Here is a 16,683-nt window from a genome sequence, read left to right as displayed (position 1 = left end):
TTCTATCAGATAACACCTAAAAATATCATCATTAAATTAAAACATCGGTTGAATCGACTTGATTGTCCCCACATTAAGCAATTTTTTTTTTTTGTGTATTTCATCTTGTCCATAGACTTTTTGTCAGAATTACTTATTGTGTAGAAAGTTTACAAATCTAATTATTCCATTTAATTGAATACTGAATTGTACTGAAAATTTCTGCCGCGTCTGTTTTTCTTTTACTAAATTTGTTTGTGAGCAACTCGATCTTTAAACATAATTTTTTCACAAATTTAATCTGAAACGTGAGACGTTATTGCTTTTTTGTTTTTTTTTTTTTAATTTTTATTATTGTCAGAACAAATTATTTTTTGGAATAAAGTGAGACATATTTAAAGAGACTCATGGAACGTGTACTTTTCTATAGAATTAAGGAACTCTGTAGTAAGAACTTTGTTGTAAATCAATAAGTTCCATTAATGAAAATTAAAACTACAAAAACACAGGTTAATCATTGAGGTATATAAATGATATCTCCATAAAATAATGATATCTACATAATAACTTACGTACTTAATACTTATTATAACCTATGTGTTTTTGAAAGTACACATAAACCCAAACTTAAATAATTTTTCTAATCATATACAACACTTAATGAAAGAAAAACACTTTTTCCAGGGCCAGCTTTACAAGTTTTGGTCAAGTTTAACTGCGGACTGAAACTGAGGGCACAGCAAATGCTAATAATTTATAATGCTAATAATGCTTAAAATTTGGAGCAGCCCTACTGGGGAAGTACCTCGAACTTAAAGAAGATCACAGCTAAATAATAACGCTCTCAGGTTGTTGTTCAGTGTTCCAAAGCTCTTGAGTATTTTGGGGTAGGGTCAGCAAAGCGCTTGCAATGCTTGTGGTATTGCAGGCGTTCATAGGCTACGGTAATCGCTTACCACCAGGTGAGCCGTAGGTTTGTTTGCCGACCTAGTTGTATAAAAAAGACATATTTTTTCTTCCGACGCTACAGTTTAGTATTAACTCCGTAACAGTGCAGTTTGGCCACATGCCTAATACAGCCTGCGTGCTATCTGGACCAGATAGCACCCGTCTAGCTCCACATTATATTTATTTATTATTTTTTAACAATACTAGTTAATGCTTAGTTTTCTTTCTGGTACACTTGTATACATATATATATCTATATTCTGTTATAAAATAATAGCATGAAATTGACGTCATTTTGTTATTTGTGTTGAAAATATTATATAAATTATTCTTATACGTACATATAAACACGTAATATACAATAACAGCCGAAAATTTGGTCTGGCTTTCAAGGAGACCTTTCGTAAACACATCTATACTAATAATACGAAGTTGAAGAGTTTGTTCGTTTGATTAAGCGCACTAAACACAGCAACTACTGGTTCGAATCGAAAATTTATTTTTGTATTAGATTATCCATTTACCAAGGGAGGCGATAGGCTATATAAAATTTTAGTACGTTGTTTCACAAATTAATGCGAATGAATAGGCGGAGTACAGCCAGTGCTAAATAAACGCCTCACACTTATAAGCTTCTAGCATTAGGATAGTAGAGTACTAGGATTAGTAACATGTGCCAAGGGATAGGAAACATACACAATAAATACAAGCGTCCAGACCACGACAGGCATTGTATGTTCAATAATTTTGACTAGCCCCTTGACGCAGTTTGTAGTAACCCCGCTTTCTGCTCCTGAGGTTGTGGTTTCGATTCCTACCCCGAGTCTGGGTCTATAAACGTATTTATTTATGTATGTATCAGTTGTATGGGTAGTTATCAAAACAATTTAGATATATCAGTTGGATGTTACCTATAATACAAACATTAAGATAGCTTATCTTAGGAATATACGACCGAATATAGATGTTTAGAACGTTTACCAATATTGTGTATAGTTAAATATCGTTGTATGTTAAATTAGTCAAGCGCTCGACAGATGGCGTGCGGATCAAAATAGATCGCGCTAAAACTTTATTTACGTGGTATAGTATGTAAGATTAGTAATTTAAATAAACGAACGATCGAGCTATCGGAAGTCGGTGTCGGTGGTCGATACGTAGATCAGAATACTGTCGTGGTTTTATTTATTCAACCCTTCAAGTAGTTCACAACTAGTCCAAAGTCGACCCCCAGCCGCCGTAGCACGCCAAGTGTTATACAATAGAAGATATTTATTTACTACAAATATTTGTAGCAATAGCTAGTGATGAGGTCATTGCACCTATCATCTTAAATTAGTAGGCATCTTATATTTACGTCTATAAACAATAAATAAGATCCAAATATATAGTGGAATCCTTTGTAAAGTAACTAATTACAATGTAAGGTGTAATGAACGAATATTCTGACAAACATTTCCACGATAGGTTCGAAGATGCTTGCTTAAAACATTAGAAAGAACGTGTTATGTTTGTGTGCTTTACACTATACGATTTTTAATATAAATTAACAAAGTAATTTTCCGTATTTATTGTAATACTAGCTGCCCGGACAAACTTCGTTCTGTCAAAAGTAAATTATTAGTGTAGTTAATTATTTTTTAATTTTTTTAACTATTAAAACCTTCCGTGGGCCTTAAGGAACATACAAAAAAGTAAATAGCCGAAGTGGTCGAGCCATTGTCGAGTTATGCGCTTAGCAACATTCATTTTTATTATAACTACGAAATATAAAAAAACATTCAAAAGTAAGAAAATTACTAATGAAAAAAAAAAAAAAAAAAAAAAACAATAATACCATTTGGCAGTTCCAATAGCGCTGGCTTTTAGGAAAAACTTTAGTGAGTTTTTTTTATCGATTATCCTAAGCAGAATATACGTTACGAATCGGTACCTAATAGCTTTATATTAGCCTTTATTAATTGTTCGAAGATATATGCATGCTGTGCAGTGACAAAAGTGATTTTAAAGTCTGCTTGAATATATTTTTTTGCTTTCATTTGATTAAAATAATCGTCATACGATTTTATAAACAAAATTATCGTTAATAATAAAAAATATCGTTTCGTAATTTCGCATCGTATAAAATGCCTTCTATTGTTTCTTAGTCACGGCTATTGCTACTGGAGATATTAATTAAATTCGAACATAATAAACGGTGTCTCGTTACTATTATACATAACACACAGACATACAACATACATACGTTTAGTTATTAATTTAATTTAAAACCCCACAAACTGGTAATATGATAACACTCGTTACTGAGAAGTCTAAGGAATTGTTTTTTATTTGTGGATATATTTCGTGGTAATAAAATAATCAAAATTTGTTCGTTTTAATTTAATGCATCTTTACTTTGCCTGTAAAGAGCATACGTAGGTACAAAACAAAAAAAAATCACTTTTTTGTTTCTCGGTTAATACCTACATATATTTAATGAAATGAAGAGAGTGGAGTTATTAGGACACAGTATTACTGTTAGTCAGCTGTCAAAGCTGTCATTAAAAATATGATTTATTTTAAATCGATACGAAATCGATAATCATTTTGGTTTATTAGATATTAATTGATATTTTCGATATTAATGTAACTTTATTTAAATGTTCTTTATTGTTTACAGCTTTAATTGTGCGTCTAAATATCTTGAGTTAATTAACTAGTGCAAACATTTTCTTTTTGAATTCTGTTATCGATTACAGTTGAATCGATACCCAAATAATTTGATGAAAACTATCTTTCTCAATTTTCTCCGCTTCTAGATTCAGAATTGAGCTGATATTTTATATTTTAAAATAAAAAAATATGACCAATTTTTTAAACAATATCTCTACTCATTACATTTTGGCCCAAAAGTCCCCCTCTCCTTTACGTAAATGTGTGTCAAGTTTAAGAAACAAATAGAACTTCTTGGAGCACCGAAGCAATATTATATTTAATTTAGCATATAATCAACTAAATTAATGAATTAATTAAAGTACAAATCAATAATGTAAAGTGCAACTGAAAGACAATTATTGACATTAAGTGGAAAACCCCTTATCTGTATTAACCATAAGAGAACTTTAATTTCAATTATCCTTTTTCTTACCAACATAACAAAATTTGTATAGACGCTTGGATTTAATTATGTGCAAAACGTATTTTTATTATAAAAAAAGGTTTAACATTATATTATTAAAAAGCTAAAATGACCAAAAACGGCAGTTCTTATTTCATCAAAATAAACAATATTACGTAAATATTGTAAAATATCCTAATTCCAGATAATACGGACAGCATTCAAACACTGAGTGCACATTTCTATTCTAGATTTGAACTCTTTATTTGAAACCTCGCACTTCATGTGTACGTAATGTCTAGTGCGACAACGATCTTTAAACATTTCGGGATTTCAAAATTGGAACATTTTCCGCAACGATTTTTTTAATATTGGTCGCCATTTTGAAATATCATATTTCGGCGGACTAAAAGGTACTTCAACAAATGATTGAAATCTTGATAGTAAATAAAATTTTCCAGACCAGTAGATAGTATCGTAAATGCAAAAAGTATCCCTGAGATCGTCTCGTCTAGCCACCCTAAATGTAAAAGTATTTTCAGGTCAAATTTTAAGACGCTGACAGAACAGCAAATAAAATTCCATATTAGTTTTATACTCGCAAGAAATTTTGGTTGAATAAGATTTTTCGATTCCAAATCTCGATATTGATTCTAAAGATTCATTAAATAACTTTCAAGGTTTCAGAACTTATTAAAACTTTGTACGAACTCGATTCAAATGTCGTTTATATATAGATTTGTTGGATATTGGTGAAGTGTTGAAGAAATTGCAAACAAAATCGTAAGATGGCTTTGTACGTTTAGTCCCTGGATTTTTTTATATATACTTTTTTTAACAATTGTATAATTAACTGAATATGAATCTCAATAAAAAAACCTTTAAATGTAATTGAATAATAAATTACAAAAAAATTACTAATTGAGATCAATAAAAACAGCATGAATTGTCCCAATGCTGAGCAAAAGCATATAGAGAAAATCAGATCCGTGCTTCAAATTTATTTTTGGAAACTATTCTCATTTTTATTTACTACAACGGTAATGCCAGGACATATTAGAACCTGCTCCTGTCTATATTTAGTCTTTCTATTTGCTTCTGGATCCATAACTATTGATCCCTTTTAAAATATTATAGAAAATTAAATTATTAATTACAATGACTAGAAGTAAAAAAAAAACTGAAAATCACAAAAATAAATAAATGAAAAAGGCAATTAAAAACAAACAAATCAAGACCTAATTGGAGAAAATAAAGGACAATAGTAAAACATGTAGTTGCGTTATGCAATCATACATTAATGTAACCATGGCGTGGTATCGATTCGAAACGCCGAGATTACTTTTACGGCTTATTTTCATGTACCATTAAGTTACCGAAACGAATTAGTGATGGTGCTAGCGTTCGCTGATGACGGTCAGGAAACGAAAGAAAAAAACATTATTCATAATCCACTTATTACTCTATGGGAAATGTTCATTTATGCAAAAAGTTGGACTATAGTTATATCGTTAATGGCATTAAAGGCATCGTCGATCGGCGAAAGGGCTTTTAATGCATGCAAGAAATATGCACAAACAATGCTGGAGTGTCACAACATTTTGTATCCATCTCTACGAGTCAGAGTGCCGATAGATTTACTGCTGTACCCGCACATGGCTTTAATTGGATACCGAAAGGACGTCCAACAACAACCTGTATGGAAATGTGGTGGAAGTTTGATAAGTGAAAAGTGGATTTTAACAGCTGCTCATTGCAGTGAAGATCCTATTGATGGACCAGCGAGTATTATAAGAATCGGAACTGCTACATTTGAATTTGACGAAGTTGATGAATTAGCTCAGGAAAGAGAAATAGTTCAGATAGTCCCTCATCCTGAATATAAACCGCCGTCTAAATATAACGATATTGCTTTGATGAAAGTAAGACCAGACTTCATACTCAGTAGGGATATAAGAATAGGCTGTTTAAATCTAAATGATAAATTTGATAATAATACACTAACAATAATTGGTTTTGGTAAGACAGAATCCAGTGATAACGCTGGAAGTGAAACACTAATGACGGTTGACGTTGATATAATAGAAAATCACGTTTGTAATAGATCTATGCGGTATTTTATTAAAAGGAAAATTTTGGCCCAGGGTTTAATAGATAGTCAACTTTGCGCAGGCGATTATGAACGCGGGGGTAAAGATACTTGTCAAGGTGATTCTGGGGGACCCTTACAAGTGATGGATTATAGGGTTGATTGTATTAATACGTTCCCTTTGCACAGAATAGTGGGAGTGACGTCGTTTGGAAGAGATTGTGGACGAAGAATGGCACCAGGTATTTACACACGAGTTTCGAAATATATTGGATGGATTGAAGATATAGTTTGGCCAGGAAATTTAACTTTATGAGAAGAACTTTGAAATCTAATTATTTATAACGTTTTAAAACTTATGTAATAATTTTACTAGTAGTTTATGTGTAACATTATGAACCTTATTTAAAACTAAAACTTTTTGTTAAATTTAGTGCACATTTCTTTAAATCCCAATAGGTACTTTACTTGCTAAAGCTTACCTTGTTCTAAGGCTAAGTGTAAACACTATTAAGAGGAACAATAGCGCCTTGGGGAGTTCGCCACTATAGAAGGTATTGTACGGGAGTATCGTTTTTGTTATTATGGACCTAGTAATTTGGTTAATATATTTTGTATAGTTCTGTAACAAGTACGAAAGTCAAATGTAAATATAACACATATTAAGTGAATAATAGATAGTAAAATAATTGACTCAACGATTTCAATATTTTATAGGAAGTATAAGCCTTATATTAAATATTCCTTACTTGAGTAATACTTGAGTAAAGAATGTTGTATAAATCACTCAATAAATCAACATTCAGATGTTTTTGTACTCACAATAGTCTCGAATTACAAAATGCGGAGATCCAAACGCCTTGTGCCCGCATTTTCACTTATATAATAAACTGAAGTATATAACAGGTCTCACCTGAAACAAAAGTAATATATGAAAAAAACGTCAAGGTTAGAGCCACAAGGGACAGACTCGGAATATGAAAAAAAAAGTGTTACATTCGGGAACGAGTGTGGGATCGTGATGGCTCGTGCGAAACCGAGACGTTTCGTATGAAAAACATGTTTTTCTTCTATTTTCGTTAAATTTAGAATCCGTATTAGATTGTGTTTTTGATAAAACTTCAGCTTTTATGGTTTGGTTATTTGTTGTAACACAATTTGTAAAGCGAAGAAAGGTTTTAAGTATGTTATATTCTCACAATGGCATGCACATATATACTACATATATTTATGTATTTTTACATTTTTTTAATTAATAAGTAAAATTTTTGCCTGATGGTAAGCGATTTTTGAAGCCTGTGAACGCTTGCAATACCAGAAGTATTCACTTCAGCCTGTAATATCCTACTACTGATCAGAGCTTAATCCACCACGCTGCTCCAATGCGGGTTGGTGGATATATTCCATACGCTATCAGTAACGATCGCTATCAGGTGTACATGATAACCGGGACCGAACGCTTAATGTGCTCTCCGAGGCACGATGGGGAGACCCACAAGGACTGCACAAACACCCAGACCACGGCAAACAACTGTATGGCCAATACAAATGTTTGTCATGTGCTGGGATCGAACCCGAAACCGCCAGCGCAACAGGTACAATGCATGGCTGTAACCGTTGCGCCAACGCGGCATCCACCAACTATGAACACGGAGATAATGAGGAGAACCAGAAGCATTACAATCGCGATATCGTAATTTATTACAATAGCAATGTTAGTATGTTTAGCACACAACCTCTTTCATTATCCCTAATCCCTAATAATATTATAAATGTGAATGAAAGTTTGTTTGTTACGCTTTCACGCGAAAGCCACTTAATCGATCATCATGAAACTTTGTACACAAATTCTTGAAGGTGTTAGAAGTAGCATAGGATACTTTTTGTTTAAAAAAACGCGAGCGAAGTCGCGGGGAAAAGCTAGTTTTCAAATAAACTTTCATCAGCTTATATATTGTACACTATTCTAAATTTTAGAAGAGTAGGCTTTGGCCCAGCAATGAGATATATATCGTTTTTTTGTGCACATAAATATTTCCTATTTTTTTTTAAAGCACGTGCACAAACTCCTTCATTCAAAAGTATTCAGGTAATCTTCGCGGATGATGTAACGTTGAAAAATAGACAATTAAAGTTGGAAAAAGTTCGAAAGTCGTTTTATTACGGAGAATACATTTTCTAACTTGTACAACGTAATTTTGTAAACTTTGCTAACGACAAAAAATGTTCTCTCTTTGATGTCATAAAATCATCGGACATGAATAATTTTTTCAAGAAGTTAGTTATCGAAATTGAGATGATCGAAGTTAATTATTTTTGAAGTTTACTAGAATTATGTAGTATTTTCCATGTTTAAATTGAAGTAATATTCATAAAATTAATTAAAATTATTAAAAGTCATAACTGAGGTAGGCCACAGTATGAAATATTCTACTGAAAATGTGAAGGAACCCTACTGGGTAAGTACGAGCCAATCTTAGAAACGATCACAGCTAAATAATATTGCTATCAAGCAGTGTTGTGTTCCGGTGGTGAATAAGGTGACTAGAGCTCCTGGAGGGTTTGGGTAGTGTCGGCAACAATAGGTCTAGGTAGGGTGTATAAACTACATCGATTACCATCAGGTAAGCCTTACGCTTGTTTGCTGAACTTTTCGTAAAAAAATAAAAAATAAAAAACGGAGTCTTAAATTAATTATTTTTTGTTTTGTTTAATTAATTATTTAATTTAATAGGTTGACTTTGCTTATTATTGGCATTACTAAATTATTGACATGAATTTTATTTAATCGGTTATGAATATCGTATATATATTTTGATATAAATATCCCATGTTTTATTATTTTCCTATTTTTTCTCCGTTTCTTTACTAATTATTTTTGTGTACTGCTGTTTGATTGTATGGATTTTGTCTGAAATAAAATTATTATGATTACTATTATTATTAAATTAACCGTCGTTCTATAGTTTAAGTTCGAAATGGTGTGATATCATTGTCTATTTTAAGCTTTTACCATACAACCGATATCAAGATGTACCGTTTGAATAAAAGTAAAAGTTTGATATTAAGTTATGTATAGGTAAGGTTGTATAGTGACAAGTTGTAGTAATTCAGTCAAGTTTCAACCTATTTCTTTTCCGCTACTCTTAATATAGTATTTTTCTTTAGCGAAGGAAAGCATGAATACCTAAGTTTTATTACGCAAAGACGTTTGCCACACCGCAGTGCATTAATTAGCACCTTTAAGTCTAAAAATCAAAACTCATTACTGAGACTTTGATATGGAATAATGGAAGTACATTTACTAACCATTTATAACAATTGTAACTTGTGACAAATTTTAAAAGTAAAAGCGCGTAAACTCATTTCCCGTAGCAAATCAATATATTATTTACCAATGTACATGTCGACACACATCAAAAATTCTTAGTTAAACCTATGCTTTGCCAATATTCGGACTTTTACGATTAAATACAAACGTTTTAAACCTATTAAAATCCAATTAAGTACATTAAAATTAAATTTAATAAACGTTTCAGTTTTAATAAAGTTACAAATTGGGCCGATATTAAAAAAGTATTTATTTTAGAAGTCAGTAGTACTATATTATTTCCGTGTAGATAAAAACTATGAAAAAGCACGATAGTCTACTTTTTTAAAATTGCATTTTATATCATGTTAGGACATGTGAACTATGGGATTGTGGTAAAATATATTTATTTATTCTAGGTTTTAAATAATTCGTTACAAACTACCTTCTTCCTGGAATATTATTTTTCATCAAGAAGTTATCATTAAAAAAATATTGACCGTAATTTTCCTTCTTAGTAATTTTGTTATGATATAAAACGCTAATCAAATTAATTATCTCGGCATTAATCCGGTGAAATTTTAAAGCGAGTCCGTAATAGTAACTTTTCGAAGAATCTTAATCTTATCTTTGTGGTAAACAAATTCCTTTAAAACTGTTTTTCTTTAAGCATCCGCCGGAAGTCGTTTCTCTATTAACGTCGCTTCTTTATTCCGCAAATAGCTTTTGCTACTTAGTTCAGTTTTTTCGCAATTTTTTTCCGCAACAATCTCTCCAATGTCAGAACCGAGAATGCGGACTTATTTGATAAAAAAAGATTTTTAAACACTCGACTTTAGAAACAGACCTTTTTCGTAGTATAACTTTTTTTTGTTACTTACATATATTATTTTGTGGTCATACACGTTTAAATTAATATTTCATCATTGATTTTTATTTAATTTTTTGCTGTTTACCAGTGTTTGCAAAATTCAGCCATAATGCTCTGCTGCATTGTCTACCAAGGCAACTTTAGTGATTACCTCGGTAGCCTTGATGTTTGGGAAATTTCCCATTGATTTCCCAAAAACACCATTATCATAACCCGCTTTAATTGAACTAGAAGTAGTAGAACTTCTGGAACTTTTTTATTTACATACAACGATATTTTTAACTGGTTAAAAAATGCCGAAAATATTAGCATATAAACAAAAAATACCGATGAACATATACGATTAAGCTCCTTTATTTCGAAATCGATTAAAATATATGAGTCCAGTATTCATTGTATAATTTACAATCATAATCCAAAACACGTGTAGTTTAAATGATATGATAAAATTAACGGTATTTTACAAATTTGTTTCAAACCATTTAAGATTTTAACTATATATTAGTAATATAAATAATACAAATTAATAATAGGTCAGAACGGTTTGTGATTATTATTTTTACCGTAGATTATTTTCTTTACTACTTGTAAAGAATCTATAAAAGACGAAATAAAGTTAGTATTTTATTGATTTCTGGCGATGAAAGATTCATAAAAGGTGAGACTGTGTTCGAATCCCATCAGGAATAGATACAATATAAATACTTATGTTTTCTGCCATGACTTCATGGGGCAAGAGTGTGTTTATCAGAGTACCATATTTGCTTATATATATTTCTTTTCGAATTTTAAATCCGTTTTAATAATATATATATATATATATATATATATATATATATATATTTACAATTTACAAACACAATTTTTTCAAGTAAATTTCATGTTTATTCTAAATAGTAACTTTTTACATTTCTTCTTCTAATTCGATAAATTCTTTCACTAAAACAACCTCACAAATGTTTTACATAAAAATTTAAGATAACTTTGCACGTAACGAAGGTTTTACCCGAAATATTTTTACGCGCGAAAATCGCGGGTCCGAGAGGATTCCTACAAAATTCCGAAGATCGACAGTTAATGAAATAACTCGGTTTAATCGTGCGACCTTTGTCCGTCTAAAATCTATATCGACCCTAACGTTCGGTATTAATTGAAAATTTTAATTACTACGCATTGACATGAATATGATGGTATTTCTCATCACTGTCTTGCGTTCGATGTCAAAACCATGTGACAGTCTGCGGTTCGGGGACATTAATAGATTGTTATTGCCTCTTGGAGGCATGGAGAGGTTTCTAGAGGTAGTATGTTTCTTGTTTGTTGTAATATAAATATACAAAGTAACTTATGGACTTTTGGCACACTAAAAATTATAACGAAAAAAATGTGCAAGTGTCATTATTGCTAAATTTATATACCTATAAATTAGAAAAAAAAACTATATATGAAACATACGGTTTAATATTAAATTATACTATACAGTATAATATTGATATAAATTTAGTAGGTAATTAAGTAAAAAACGTGTATGTCATAGCACAGTTAATTTGACAAACTCCTACGGTAACGATGACGATATGATATGATGATTTTTATAACTTTTTCTAATAAGGACAACTGAGAATTGAAGCATCCTTTCTATTGTTAGAGCATACCTACTCAATGTTCAGCCGCCTGCCCAGCGTGGTGACTATGGGCAACACACATAAGTTCACGCCATTTTTGGCGCGAACTTGTGGAGGCCTATGTCCAGCAGTGGACTGTAATAGGCTGAAACGATGATGATGATGATGATGATGATGATGATGATGATGATGATGATGATGATGATAACTCAATGTTTATTGAGTAGGTATCTATCTCTATCTATATCTATCTATTAATATCTGTACGAAATAAATCCACGACTTAAAATACTTGTATATATCCCAACCTGTAAATCAACTGAACCAAATTTGTAATCAAAATTCTCTGAAAGTATAGAAACAATTTAATCAATCTCTCGACTTTACGGGTAATATTATATCACATTAATAATAAGTTTTCTCAGTAAAATAATGATGTTTGTAATGTGAGCCAAAAATGAAGGCGCCATTGAATGCTTTTATATGTTAACTAAATATTCCGTCATATTTAAGAATTGAATCGAAGTGATAAGGTTTATATGTGAATTTATACTGGATTGACACAACTGATATCTCATATGATAAATTTCATTTTGAAAGAAAGAAATTCTCATTCTACATATGTATAGATTACATAGGTATTTATAGATTTTTTAGTTGAATCCTCTGTCCAGAAGTAAAACCTTATGAGACAAGTTATGACCTGGATATTCGATCCATCATCGAAACCAAAAAGAATAACTTAATTTGGGCCAAAAATTCGACCCAAAAAACTCCTACACGAAAAAAGCAGTCTATGCTCAGCTGTGGGATGTGACAGGACGAATCAATCAATTAAACAAATTTAGAAAAAAAACTCAATGGTTTTCCTTAACCTATGTGAATGAAATTAATTCAGATCATTCAGAAATAATAGTTATGTGTCGAAATTGAATTTTCATGGACGTTAATCAATTCAGCAGTGTCTTATTGAAAGTTTTCCAATCATCGAGTTTCGAGACAGTTTCGAGTGAATGGTGTTTTTAAATCTCTCCTTTATAAACCCGTTTTGAGGTCGTGTTATCGGTTGGATATTGAAGTCATTTCGGAACTTCATATTTTGATTGATTGGGTTTTAGTTTAGTTTGGTGTTTGAATTCTTTTGATGATTTTCTATGTCGTAATATTTATTATAAATGTAGGTGAGATGTTCTTTATAATATTACACATATTAATTTAATGTTTCTGTATTCGAAGTGCAAATCAGGTTCTTAGTAACGTGTCCAATTGTACATCAAATTAACAAATATTAGACTTGTAAAGTACGAAAGAAAAATAATACAAAATAAAGCAGCAAAATAACGTGACAGTTATTACTACTGTATTTACTTATTTATACATTTAATAATAATAATAAGCGTTTACTTCAGACGTGTACATCCATAGTGTATTAGTGTGTTAGTAACAATATTTACTTATAATCTATGTTAGTTATTGTTACCAAGATGATAATAACATAAAATAAAATAAATAAAATAAAACAATCATTTCAGTTGGCCCGTCATTGTTTCTATCCAGTATTTTTGAATAGAACAATCAGGGCGAGCCGTGATTTCCTTCGTGAACATTCTTGAGGCACTGCAAAACCGCGACAGCCTCAAAAGCACTCTGAAGGCATTGTTATACTGAACACGTAGTGTGCTGTAGGCTCGACGCGTGTAGCTTACTCACAGACCACCCGAGTAAAAGGACTGACAAAAAGCCCGGAATAGGGTAATTTTGACACCCGCAGTACCACGTGCGAATCTGCGTCCGAGCATATTGCTTCTCACCGCCAGTGCCCTACGCTCTCTCTCAATATCGTCATCATCGTTCAAATAAGCAGTATTTGTTGACTCTACTTAATGCTGACCCGTTTAAGGTAATTGTCGGTCGTCTTAGCATTGAACACCAAGCCATGGACCCTCGCATATGACTCGCAAATCTCTAATAATTTTCTTAACCCCCCGATTGATGGACTTAGCAGCACCATGTCGTCAGCGTTGATTAAATTATTGACGCATTGTCCATCGATACAACATCCTACATGAACGCTGCTGAGACCTTCAATCGGCGGATTAAACAGGTACTACAATTGTACGCATTAACGCTTCTGGTAAATAGTTATGTCCCAGACTACAGTTAAAAAGCATCGCAAGTATACCTAGGCAGATGCTCACCGGCATACCTAAAATGTTCTATACTTAGGCCGTCGTGCCCAGGAGACCTTCCTTTCGTCATTTTAGTAATAATTTTAGACAGATCTTTTGCTAAAAACTGAACAGATTTCCCAGACACAGTGTCTCTATTGCTACCCGATGCAGAGTCTAAGAGTGATGTCACCGTGAAATGTTCTTTAAAAACATTCGCAATAACTTTTAAATTGTTTATCCCCTACGCTTCCGGGGATACTGGGCCTAATATTTAATTTATTTGTATCCCTCCAAAATTTTCCAAAATTCTTTTCTGATAAATCTGATGCTAAGACATCCATTTTTATTTGTTCTTGTCTGCCTTGACACCACTTTAATTTGCTTTTAAAATGATTCCTACTTTGTAACAGTTCTTCATAAATTTTTCCCACGCGCGGTTTTCCCTATTCCACCCAAATTCTAAATTTAAGCCGTGCCACTATGTGTGACTCTGCGACATACCTATTCCACCCGGCTATGTCACCATTTCTTCTGGGGCACCTGCTGCGATACGTCGTTGCTGCAGCATCAGACAGAATGTTGATTACAATGTCATATATTTTGTCAATAATAGCCCTACGCCTATACATTTGTGTTCGTGTGTCTATATACATATGCAATGCATAAACATTGTGCAAGTGTGTGATGATAAACAACATGTGTGTGTGACATAAAAAAAAAAAAAACTAATATTGTCGTTTGCCTGTTTAAAGCCTAACTTTTTACACGGTGAAATGAAGAAAATCAACTAAAAGATGTGTGAAATATATGTGATATGTGTTTTTGTTTCTTCTTTGACGACAAATGTCTCATTTTGAAATGCCTCCTCAGTGTACAGTCTGGGAATACCATTAAATAGTACTGTACTTGTTGTATAGCATAATATTTATTTTTGCAAAAAGGCATAAATTATAATCTTGATGAAAATGAAATATTCGAAATACATTTTATCGTTTCAGTGGTTCTTTTTCAATTTCCATCGGAAATTAATTTTTTTTAAATGAATGTATTATTGTCATCTTTAGATAAAATCAGTGGCTTTTCCAATTTTAATATTATGTATTAATAGAGTCCAGTATTTGAAAAGAACATTTATTTTTCGTTCTTGCTTTTATCTTGCTATTACAATTATATCGTAATGAAAGACTGATTGATATCATTATGGTTGCATTATGACACAATTGGACATTTTACTGTCTGCTAGAATTACATGTATATTTTATATCAAATATACTATTCTGTAATTCTTTTTGTTAAGGAAGATTGTAAAATATTACACTGACTCACAGGAATAGATCAGTAGATAATATAAGAAGAATAGAAAGAGAATAGATAAAAGGGGGAAAGGTGGTACTTTATTATTAATTTATATACCTCTAATTCAGCGCTTTATTTTTTCACATTATATATATAATAGTTTTTAATAAAAGGGTGCAGATAAAGAACTAGTCAAATGTGTGCTAGCGTGCCCGCAGTGTGCGAGGACTTTTACACAAAAAATTGGCTACATAAGCCACGCGCGAGCACACCAAAGACAAAAACGGAGTTGAATGCAGTTGCCGTGGCCGTAATCGGCCGGGAGGAGTATATATATAGTCAAATCTATTGTTGAATGACCTATCTTACCCATGGAGATGTGCAATAAAGGAGTTATGGGTACGTTGCCGACCCTTCAGGAAAAATGTATCTGTTTGAAAGATAATTTTTCTTTAATTCATCCGTGAAGATAGCAATTTTCCGATAGACAGAAAGTTAGATACAAGAGAGTTATATTACTTTTACTTTGCGATAAATCGACTTACGGTTGCTTGGGTGTTTTGTCGGATGAAATAAAACATCGGCGAGAAAGTTTTCCTATATAAAAAAAGGCAATAAAATTTTATTCTTACATTGATGAATATTATCCGTCAATCCGTAGTGGAGCGTGAGATGGACTAACCGTCATTGCAGAAGATGCCTTTGCTCTTTAGTAGGATAAATATGGACTAGTTCTGGTTAATCCAACAAAATTTGTTTGATCCTATCCGTATACGATTCCTCTTATGAAACAAAAATATACTTATTTTCTCAGTATTAGGACAGTCACAGTTTCTCGCTTAAGCACTGGTCTATATTTTCTTTGCAATCAATCAAAATAATGAACGAAGTTTTCTAACCATAATTTATAAGACATTTGCAAATCTTTGGTGTATTGTTTTATAAATTACACATTACATACATATATTATATACATTTACAAAGTGTAAACATTTTTATACACCTACCCTCCATATGAATCAGCATGTTTGTTTTTTTTTAGTTTTCTTTTTACCTTCGTGAACTTCACATTTTAATGTGACATGTCTTTTAGCGTTTTTGCAACCCATTAAAAACTGGTTCCTATAATCACAAACGAGTCATTTTGTTTACGAACCGTTAAACCAAGGGACATTTATTTTATAAATATAGGAATATAGTAAACTGAAAAGAAAAAATTTAAAACTAATTCTAACTTAATTAATCCAACCTCAAGCCATTCGAACTATGTTTGATTAAATTTATTTGAATCATA

The 16,683-nt window shown here is 31.8% G+C and overlaps 1 protein-coding gene across 1 annotated transcript; it reads left to right on the top strand.

Annotated features, from left to right (window-relative positions):
- Nucleotides 1-5,418: 5,418 nt before the first annotated feature.
- LOC123666412 (serine protease snake-like) lies at nt 5,419-16,270 on the top strand. The gene is made up of 2 exons (XM_045600506.1): nt 5,419-6,401; nt 16,231-16,270. Exons 1-2 carry the CDS (start codon nt 5,419-5,421, stop codon nt 16,268-16,270), a joined length of 1,023 nt encoding a protein of 340 aa, XP_045456462.1.
- Nucleotides 16,271-16,683: the final 413 nt, after the last annotated feature.

Source organism: Melitaea cinxia, chromosome 26 (assembly GCF_905220565.1).
Source record: "Melitaea cinxia chromosome 26, ilMelCinx1.1, whole genome shotgun sequence".
In the NCBI taxonomy this organism is placed as follows: Eukaryota; Metazoa; Arthropoda; class Insecta; order Lepidoptera; family Nymphalidae; genus Melitaea; species Melitaea cinxia.
Note: the sequence above shows the minus strand (reverse complement) of the source record. Positions and strands in the feature narration are given on the sequence as shown.